This window comes from Sinocyclocheilus anshuiensis, unplaced genomic scaffold (genome assembly GCF_001515605.1).
Source record: "Sinocyclocheilus anshuiensis isolate Anshui unplaced genomic scaffold, SAMN03320099.WGS_v1.1 scaffold964, whole genome shotgun sequence".
NCBI classification, from domain to species: domain Eukaryota; kingdom Metazoa; phylum Chordata; class Actinopteri; order Cypriniformes; family Cyprinidae; genus Sinocyclocheilus; species Sinocyclocheilus anshuiensis.
This window is the reverse complement of record NW_015552666.1, coordinates 238,770-249,783: the sequence shown is the minus strand read 5'-3', so window position 1 is coordinate 249,783 and position 11,014 is coordinate 238,770. Positions and strand designations below refer to the sequence as shown.

Genomic DNA, 11,014 nt, shown 5'->3' with positions numbered 1-11,014 from the left:
TACAGATCTTCTTTATGCACCAAGAGCTTGTAACACTCCAAAGAGAAAGGAAAAATTGAAATCGCATCATATGACCCCTTTAAAGATATTCTACTACATTCCCTTTCTCTCTCTCTCTCTCTCACTCTCTCACTCTAGAGTCATACACATTGACAGGGCTCAGTGATGCCTCTTTGCCTCCTGATACACCTTCAACCTCTGTCTCCACTGATGACCTCTCTCCAATCTCACGCGGCAACCATCAGCCTCTTTCCACTAGACAACCATCTACCACACCACAGCACTCCATCAAGGCCCTCAAGAGATGGTTGAGCAGCCCAGTTCGAAAGCTTAGTCTGGGCAGAGGTGGCAAGGGTCAGAGCTCAAAGGTCATTCAGAGCCCAGAAGGGTCAGCCTATATGTTTCTCCCTCTCTCATCTACTCAAGGCCTATTGAGCCCAACGGAGTCCAAAAAACTGCCCTGCTCCTACAGATCTCTGGTATGGACATCATTTACACTATACCATTCAAAAGTTAGAAGTCAGTAAAAATTTTTTAAGAAGAAATTAATACTTTTATTCAGCAAGTATGCTTTAAATTGATCAAAAATGACAGCACAGGCTTTTGAAATGTTACAAAATCCTCAAAGGATCCTGATAAAAGTATCACCATTTCTACAAAAATATTAAGCAGTTTTCAGATGTATCACATATATCACAATATTACTGTTTTTAACAAACAAATGCAGCCTTGGTGTTTTTTCTTTCAAAAACATTCAAAAAATCCAAAACTTTTGAATGGTAATGTTTGTCACAGAGAAACAGAATCCTCTGTGTTATTTTTATATATTACACTAAAACTGTACACACTTTCTCTTTCTGTGGAATTCAGGACTGTGCTGAACTTTCAGGGCCAGCATCTCCTGACAGTCCCTATTACCCAAGATACCTAAATGATCTCCTGCAGGTAATACACAACACTGGACCGTAATGAAAATTTGTATACATAATTGCAGATTTGTGCTTGTGACATCTAATGAGTCCAATTTCAGAGGCATCAGTTTTGTGATGTGCATTCTGGGGAGAGAGTTCCCAACTTGACTGACGAGACACATGTACATTCGCAGAGCCCAGAGGATGATGAGCAGGAGAGAAGAACTGCTTTAGAGAAAAGCATGTTGGTATTTGATTGATAGTGACCCAAACCCATGGTTTCTGGAAAACGATATTGTTTATAATCCTTCTCCAAATCTGGTATACCTTATGTCTCATAGATATGTGCTGACATAGCTGGTAGAAACAGAGAAGCTGTATGTGGAAGATCTGGGGCTTGTAGTGGAGGTAACATATAAATGCATTCAGTCAGTAGATCTTACTCATTCATTCTTTTTAACTCTCATGTTCTCCTTTCTCCAGGGTTATATGGCTACAATGAAAAGTGTTGGGGTGCCCGAGTATTTGGTGGGAAAGGATAAAATTGTGTTTGGGAACATTCATCAGATCTATGACTGGCACAAAGAGTAGGTCACCTATTGATAGGATCTGTGCCCATTGAGATGTGTAAACCTGACCTTCTTACATCTGCTGCCTTTGTTTTTCTTTTGTCTCAGCTATTTTCTTGGGGTGTTGGAGAAATGTGTGTGGGAACCTGACCTGTTGGCACAACTGTTTATCAAACATGTAAGTCTATGTTTTATTTCCTTCTTGCAAGTTAAATTGCTGGTGATATAGTCAACATTAAATGCAGTAATCCATCTTACATAAATTGAAATGTATGTTAAGAAATGAATATCTCAGTGTGTTTTCCAGGAGAAGCGGCTCAACATGTATGTGGTTTACTGTCAGAACAAGCCAAAGTCAGAGCACATCGTCTCAGAGTACATTGAAACCTATTTTGAGGTCATTTATATTGAAATGAGGTCAAATCAGAATATAATTATAAGGCAGTGTTTACTCTTTGGTGTATGAGGTCAAGGTCTATGACTGTCCTGTGCTCTTTCTGCATGTAAGAACTGAGACAACAGCTGGGTCACAGACTGCAGCTAAATGACCTGCTCATCAAACCTGTTCAGAGAATCATGAAATATCAGCTGCTGCTGAAGGTGTGTTTGTGTGAGCTTGTAGACATTTTTTTAATACACGAGTTTCACAATTTGAGTTGAATTACTGAAATAAATGAACTTTTCCACGACATTCTAATTTATTGAGATGCACCTGTAGTCTTTTAAAATAGCTACTTCTTCTAATTGTGCATGATTTAAAAAAAAAAAACTTTTCTTGCTGTTTTGGGCCATAGTTGGACTCCAAAGCGGGAGCTTCAACTACCTGGGTGTTACTTATTCAGATGTTACAGAAAAATGTGAAAAATAGTTTATCAGCTTAAAATTCTTCAAATAGACTACTGTTTGAAACTTTGGGGGTCCATAATATTTGTAAAGTTTTTGAAAGAAGTATCTTATGCTAACCAAGGCAGAAAGTTAAAATATTGTAATAATTTAAAATAACTGGTATCTATTTTAATGTATTTTAAAACTTCATTTATTCCTGTGATGGCAAAGCTGAAATTCAGCAGTCATTACTCCAGTCTTTAGTGTCACATGATCTTCAGATATTATTCTAAAATGCTGATTTGGTGCTCAAGTAACATTTCTTATTATTATCAGTGTTAAAAACTTTGATACATTTTTTTTTTTTCAGAATTCTCTGATGAGTCTCTGATGAGCAAGTTAAAAAGAACAGCATTTATTTCAAATAAATATTTTGTTACATTAAATTAGCATTATATTGTTATGTCCTTACTGTTACTTTTGATCAATTTAATACATCTTTGCTGAAAAAGTATTAATTTCTTAAAAAAAAAAAAAGAAAAACACTGACCCCAAATTTTTTAAATGGTAGTGTATGCGTTTCAGGGATTATCCTCAAACTTTAGTCATTGTTATAAATCTTATCATTGTATGTGCTGATACCAAGTAGAAACAAACAGGTATTTATGAAAGTATCATGATGGCTTTTGTTGCTATATAGTGATTTGTAAGAAAATAAAATTGATCATGCCTTGTTGAACTGTTATATAGATAAAACTGGATCTTAAGTAAAAAAAATTAAAAAAAACACAGAAATGTTTAAGTCATCGCCTCATTTTCCATATATATTCTTGTCCTTCTTTATAATTTAAGGAGCTGAGCTAAAATGCCTGTTCATTTAATATTCTCCCTATATTCTGTGTTTATGTGCATTTATTTACAGGACTTCTTGAAGTACTACACTAAAGCAGGCAGACAAACAGAAGATCTTGAGGTAGGTGCAGTCTGTACCGGCTTATAAGACTGAGCAAAAGAGAGTAAACTCATTCTCAGGTGACATACTGAATTATTATTCTGTCCTCTTTGTGTCCTTATCTCAGAGGGCAGTAGAGGTGATGTGTTTTGTTCCAAAGCGATGTAATGACATGATGAATGTTGGAAGACTACAGGGTTTTGAGGTAAGATGAGACACAAATAAACTGCAGAAATGTAAATGGTTTACTTCACCTTGGACTGTTCCAGTATCCAAAATGAGCACAGCACGAGTTCATTATTTATAAAATAATTATCTATTTAGGCCATTTATGGTTAGTTTTATTAGCTCTCTTATACCTATATTTGAGGGTAAAAATGCACTTGAATGACTCGTGATTGATTGGGTTCATATACGGTCAGCTTAGAGCACAAGGAAAACTCTTGCAGCAGGACACCTTCACATTCATTGAGAATGAGAACAGCATCCTCTCCCGTCCCAAAGAGAGACGGGTGTTCCTCTTCGAGCAACTTGTCATCCTCAGTGAGCCAATCGACCGCAAGAAAGGATTTTCCCTGCCAGGATACATCTATAAAAACAGCATCAAGGTGGGAAGCAGAAGAGAAAGTAAGAGATTGTAGGCCAAACAAATATGAGGGTAAATGTTTATTTCTACATTTGTATCTTTCATAGATTAGTTGTTTGGGCATTGAGGATCATTGCCCAGATGACCCATGTCGGATGGTGTTGACATCTCGTAATATTGATGGAAGCATGCAACGATTCATTCTTCGTGCATCATCTCCAGAAATCATAATGACCTGGGCAAATGACATCATACAGGTGCTGGAGACACAGCGCAACTTCTTAAACGGTATCATCATCGTAATACCTTCCATGACCTTTCTGTGACCTTGCCTTAGAGCAGAATTCTTAATGGACACTGTTCTGTTTCATCTCCCCTGTCATAGCCCTGCAGTCTCCCATTGAATTCCAGAGGAAAGAAATTAAATCTCTCAGCCTGGGAAAGAACTTGACAACTTCACCCTCACTGAACTCTAGCCTGCAACCTTTTAGCTCTGCCTCCATAGACCGCCAAGGTCTGCCCTGTCTGCGTTCCTGGAGTTCTTCACAACCTTCTATGCCTCATTGAAAGGTTAGAGTTTGCTGAATTGTTAAGTTCACTTATCAGAATTTGTTCATTAAAAGCCCAAAAACATAGAGTCCAGAGTTCCATCTTTTGTAGAGAACTGATATTTCATTTAAAGACTTATGATTTCACTCTGTTCCTTTAATTTTCAGCTTTCTGTCAGTCCTGTGAAGGCAGTTTCTCATCTTTCTCTTCCCTCAACTCGTACAGTGGCCCATCTGTTACCCTCATGAGAACATTATAAAGAGGTAAAGGAAGACTTAGTCCGTTTTTGAGTTAATTATGTCCGATAAAAGACTGAATTGATTTAATTATCCATTATAACCGAATTATTCTTCTGACTGCCATTTCAATATAATAATTCACACAGACTGTAAATCTATTACAACCTTCAATCTTTGACAATGTTAACAATTTGAGTATTTTACACCTACTAGATTACATTTTCTGCTACCATAACAAAAATGTAATGTATTGGACTGTATATGCTAAATTTTGTGTCACTGACAAGATAAAACTCATGAAAGATCGAATATGATCATAAAGATTATATTTGTAGCTACTGCTAATTCTATATTACTGAATGCAGAGGCTGAATTTAGGCATTTGACTTGTCAGGTACTGTAAATATCAGGTATGTGTACTTGATCCTTTTTGTAAAAAGACAGAATATCAAGCTATCCAATGTGTGTTACTATTTCTTATTTCAATGTAGATGTATTCATTAGCAGGTTATATTCACTGAGTGACCCTAAAGAGTTTCATATTAAAAGCTGTCAATTAAAAGATTCTCAAGTTATCCCAGACTTCTCTGTCTATAGATTTACACAGCTCTTCAGGAAGACAGAAGACATGCCACAAAATGTTATCACCAAAGCCTTTATCTCATTCCATTCGACAACAAATGCTTTTTTCTTACATTTACAAAAAAGGAAAACACATTTTTTCCCCTTTTCCCCCTTTATATTTAAGGGACATTTGCATACTACATTTTGTTCTTTTAAAAGGGTCATATGATGCGATTTAAATTTTTCCTTTCTCCGCATTTTATGGAGGACTGTTTCCTGATCCAGGTAGAGTAGACTACAATGCCGGCTGTTCTGCGATGCAACGCAACGCGTAAAAAGACAGTATAAGTCATTATAATCCATAATTATGTCCCCACTGGATGCAACAAATGCCTCGTTTATAATGGGTTTTAATGTTTATGTCTCGTCGCTCCGGCCAGACAGGGCATCACAATATGGTAAAGGGGCGTAACATTTCCGTCACACGCTTGAGGTATTCGGCCAATCACAATGCTCTGGATAGCTGGCCAATCAGAGCACACCTCGCTTTTCAGACCGATGAGCTTTGTAAAAATCTACGCGTTTCAGAAAGGCGGGGCATAGTGGAGAAACAATAATGTACAGTATGTGGAAAATAATGTTTTTTTAACCTTAAACCGCATAAACACATTTCATTACACCAAATACACAAAATAATGTTCTTTTTAGCAGCATCATATGACCCCTTTAAAAAATGATCAATAGGCAGCCATACTTTTTGGGGGACAGAGAATTAGCTGGTAGAGATACAAAACACCAACAGAAATTAGGAGTCATGCAGACACAGTGAGAAACCCAGAGATGAGGAGACAGAATCATCATTGCAGTAAAGTGAAGAGGAAGCAGGGAGGTTTTTGAGAAACACACTTTAAATATCATCAAAAATTCAAACTCGCCATTTAATACACAGCCAGAAAATCAGATATTCAGCTTCCCATATCTGCTCAAGCTCCTATCATCTTAAGCTCATCTGAAACTAACCGTAGGAATCAAGTAGCCTTACACCAATGCTTTTACATGCTCCTTTTTGACCTTGCGCTCATGCTTACTCCTGAATATGCAGGGCAGACAAATGGAAGCATTCTTCAAACAGAATCATAGCAGCTCTATACTTAGTATTGCAGGACTGCATCCTTCAGTTGTCTTTTTCAGGACTGGTAGAGAGCGATAAAGAAAAATTTAAAAGGATTTTATACCTTTTTTCTGTTTTGAGGAGCATCACATGGCATTCAAGATACAAAGCAAGTGCACAAGAGTTAGTTTTCAATTCCATTTTACACCATTGCTTGTTATATTCAACCTGTGCACTCATTAAAATCCATTATGTACTGAATTATGTATTATGTAAAATCCATTATGTACCTCTCTTTTTTACACTGTGTTCTTTCACTTCCTTAACCTCTTTTAAGGCTTTCTGGACAGTCATGCACTTATTTACTCCTGTATGGCACCGTTTTTAGACAGGATGTAACAGAAAGGAAGGGGGAAACTATCACACACTCACACACATAGGTATAATCTTTGACAAGGCCATAATGTTGAACATTATTTGAAGAATCTGTGATTCAATGTATAATGCAGCAAACAGTCATTAGGGCCTCATGCTGTTCATGAGCGACAAAGTAAAGCCCACTTGATGTAGTTTAAAAAACACTTATCTATCTCCCACACACACACATAAAACAAACAATATGCAAACAAACGTAATTAAAATTATGCACAAGGATGTTATACATTGGATTAGACAGCAATTACATCGGCTTCTTCCATGCTTTTACTCTACAGAAGGTGGCTGCATACAGGTAATTTTTTTTAACTATTATTTATTTCTATCAAATAGAGTACAAATCAAGGTTTGGACACATTTATCATGACCTATTGATCTTAAAGGTTAATTTTTGTTGAGAAATATACATAGTGTCTGTTTACCTAGTTTTTTAAAAATGGATTATTGAGCAGTTTGCTACTTTAAAAAAGCTAGAATATAACATTTAATTTTGATTTGTTTTTAGGTTCGACATTTTCATCATAAAATTTGTGGAAAATAATAAGAATGAATAAAGAATCAGTAGGTGTTTTCATATTTTTGACTGATACTGTGTAGATATAGCCTAACATTTGAATAGCCATTTTATTTCATATTTTTTGTTATTTGCACATCTGCCATTTACTCTGAAAAGTTTATTAATGCTGCTTTTTTTATTTTAGTAAGGCTAGTTGTCTCAGCCATTCTGCATAGCAAAAGCCACTGACTTGACCTTTTTCCCCACAAATCTTGCTTTGGATGAAATCCAGCTCAAACAAACAAACAATCAAACAAATAAATAAAACCTGTCAAGTAAGCGCCTTTGGAATATACGCTTATGATGTGATGTGAACTAAATTTATAAAAGCCGGCATTGGACTTTACACCTGGCTGCTATCTTCATGCTTCAGTACAATAGGATACAATCTTAAAAAGAACCCAGAATAAAGGAAATTTAAAAAAAAAAAGTACAAACAATAAACAAGTCATACAAGGACAGTAATTAAGCCTTTGGCACAGTCACTCTTTAAAACAAAAAAAATATCAAATACAGATTTTACTGATGTACAATGAATCACCCCTCCATCTTTTGCTGAGAAATCTGTCGGAGAGTGTATGTGAGAGGGAGAGAGAGATAATGAAAGTGATATTTTGGATTGTCTGTGGTTTTAGCTTGATAATGATGTTCAGTCCATTCCTTCTTTTTAGTGACGCTGAGGGTCGAGTCGCTCCAATTGAAGTCCATTTGTTTTAGTGCAAACATACAGAGAGACAACCCTCAATAAAACACACAGACACACATAAGCACACACACGATTAATGCCAGGCAGGGAGCTGATGTGACATTCCATGTCAACGTCCCAAAGAAATGGTCTCCCTTTAACTGGACTTAAAAATTCTAAAAGTCATGGTTCAAAATGTTTACCTCCGCTGTCTTCTCTTCGTTTCAAAAGAAACTTCTTCTGTTTTCTCATCAATTAAAGGACTAGTTCACTCAAAAATGAAAATTCTGTCAAAAAATCCTTGTCATTAAGGAGCTTGAAAGTCTCCTTTATGCATTTGAAACAACATCCACGTGAGTAGATGGAATGGTTTGATCTGTATCTAAAGAATTCTTGTGAACAAAAATAAAGCTAAAGAAAGGAGACACAAAAATAGGACATCTTCAGGTATCAAAAAAATCTCACCCGTCAGTCATGTGATCACATTATGACCCTTTCCAAAAGAATAGGCTTATTTGAACTCCCCCATACTCACATGGGACCAAATACAGTACATACACAGCACACTTCCAGTGTCTTCACAGGTCCCTTTAGCTACTCAGGGAGAGAGTGTTCGTTTAGGGGGGATGAGAGAAAGGGAAGAAGGCATAGCCAGGGTGTGTTCAGTTGTGTGTTAGACACTGGAAGCGGTTTTTGAAGTACAAGAGGCCATTTTTGGTGTGTGTCGCATCAGATGAAGCAGGAGGGTAGCGGAACTTTGCGTAAGTTTTGTCGCTTTCCGACTGGACCCACGGCAGCTTGATTTTGGTGGCGTGGTTCACTATGACATCATCACATGACCCAACATGCAGGGACCCGAGTCCATCGATAAAAAACTCTGTAAAACAAAATATAGAAATGAGGAAATTTTTGTCCCTTTTTGTGTCAGCGTGTTTGTAATTTCTTATGACAATTGCTGCTGCTTTAATAAAGCAAAAGGCATATATATGCACATTATATATATATATATATATATATATATATTTATATAAAATAGTATAGTTTTAATACAGCAGTCATAACATAATTATCAGCACAACACAAAATAATTATCAGCTTATCAGTATCTTGCCTCAGAATTTAATATTGGTGCATACCTAATTGAGGAGTTTAATTTTTGTGAAATTTTGCTGCAAAATACACCACAATCCTAGAAACACCTACTTTTGTGTGTGGACTCCATTGAAAACTCACCCAAATGCGCAACACGGGCTAGCCGGGGGTCAAAGCCCACCTGCTGCACTTTATCTGTCCTGGCAAGAAAGAAATTGATGACTCCATCAGTGACAACACAGTGAGGAAAGCCCTGGATGATGTGATGGAAGCCTCGCCTCATGTGCAGACAGTCCCCGTCTTCCTCTCCAGCTTCAATTGAGATTGTCTGCCTGTAGGTGGCAGTGTAGCCTGTAGCTTCACGCACTGCTCCTCCAACCTAAACACACACAGCAGCCGAACACTAAGAACAATGCAGGGATGATAAACTGAACTGGAGGAAACTCTTTAGTACAGAGTATCTCTTCCTATTAAAAAAAACGATTTTTTTTCTCTCTTTATAAAAGCAGATGTGCTTGTCTCCTTATCTAAGGCATGACTCCAGCTGTATGACTGTGCACACAGAAGACCCATTCACTGCAAAGGTCACATAGCTGATCCATTCCAGAGCAATAATCTGCCCTAGATCTGCTGCTGCCTAAAGCAAAGTGAAATGCAAACTGTATTTATTGTACTCCTTCCTTAGCCATATTTTGTGATTCAAACAGATTCCAACTATATTAACCTTTAGGCCCTATGTCCACCAAAGCGTATTTAGCCTGACGCTCTGCTGAAAACGCCCAGCTGTGAGCCCTTGAGAGCGCCTCTGCAGCACAGCGTTTTTTTTTTTTAATTTAAGACGCTTTGGTTGCAATGATACTGGATATCCTGGATATCTGCAGAAGTAATGTGCACTGTAAAAAAAATTCTGTAGTTTTTACAAAATAATTTTGGCAGCTGTGGTTGCCAGAATAATTTTGTAAAAAATACAGAAAAACTATAAACACATTTACGGCCAAAAACTGTAATTTACAAACAAGAAAATTTGAATGTAAATCAGTAAATTCAACAATGCACACTGCTATTAAAATCTGTTTTGTACCTTTAACATACTGACAACCACCATATTAATGCAGGTGGTAAAAGAGAAAGCCACATGAAGAATCAAAGCTCATCACAAGTAGCTTCGCCACAAGCAGAAGTATATACTAATATATAGAAGGTGCACAGAGTCATTCATGCAAACACAAAACACCATCATGGTAACACACATGATACTTAAATAATGCATTAAACTTTCATTAAACAACAGAAGATGTAACATAAAGCCCAAATATACATAACTAATAACAAAAACTTAAAAAAAAAACATGATTATTTAAACAAAATACTTTCAAATGTGGAGTGTCATGCAGGGAATTCTGGGAATATCAGTTTACAGTTTTTGACTGTAAATTATACATTGATTTGTTATTTTTACTTCTAAAAACTGTAAAATGAACAGCATTTTACTGTACAATTACATGAAATGTCTGGTTAGATATTTTACAGTTTTTCCCTGTATATAGTACGGGAACTTACTGTTAACCTATTAACAGTTTTTTTCCGTAGCGTTTTTACAAAATTTTACAGTTAAAATTACACTTATTTTTTACAGTGTGGCAGACACATCGTGAATGAAATACTGCAAGCAATATTTTTCATATCAATATTTGTAATAGTCCGGGAATCCCATCTGCTTAAGACATGAATACTCAGAGACAAGCAATATTAAAGGGGTCATATGATGCGATTTCAATTTTTCCTTTCTCTTTGGAGTGTTACAAGCTCTTGGTGCATAAAGAAGATCTGTAAAGTTGCAAAGACTAAAGTCTCAAATCCAAAGAGATATTCTTTATAAAAGTTAAGAGTCAGCCACGCCTACCTAAAACGGCTCGTTCTAACACGCCCCCACATAGCTA

General features: G+C 36.6%; 1 protein-coding gene and 1 pseudogene across 2 annotated transcripts in view; one reads left to right on the top strand and one right to left on the bottom strand.

The window, feature by feature from the left end:
• LOC107667322 (rho guanine nucleotide exchange factor 25-like) overlaps positions 1-4,829 on the top strand; it is a 7,449-nt pseudogene extending 2,620 nt beyond the window's left edge.
• Positions 4,830-7,331: 2,502 nt separating this feature from the next.
• The window catches only part of LOC107667298 (beta-1,4 N-acetylgalactosaminyltransferase 1-like), a 29,279-nt gene continuing 25,596 nt past the window's right edge, over positions 7,332-11,014 (bottom strand). For both annotated transcript variants that reach the window (XM_016458940.1, XM_016458941.1), the window contains exons 11-12: positions 9,216-9,453; positions 7,332-8,859 (exon numbers count right to left, since the gene is read on the bottom strand). In XM_016458940.1, the coding sequence (XP_016314426.1) occupies positions 8,645-8,859; positions 9,216-9,453 (453 nt within the window). In that variant the 3' untranslated portion in view covers positions 7,332-8,644. The remainder of the gene's footprint in view (positions 8,860-9,215; positions 9,454-11,014) is intronic.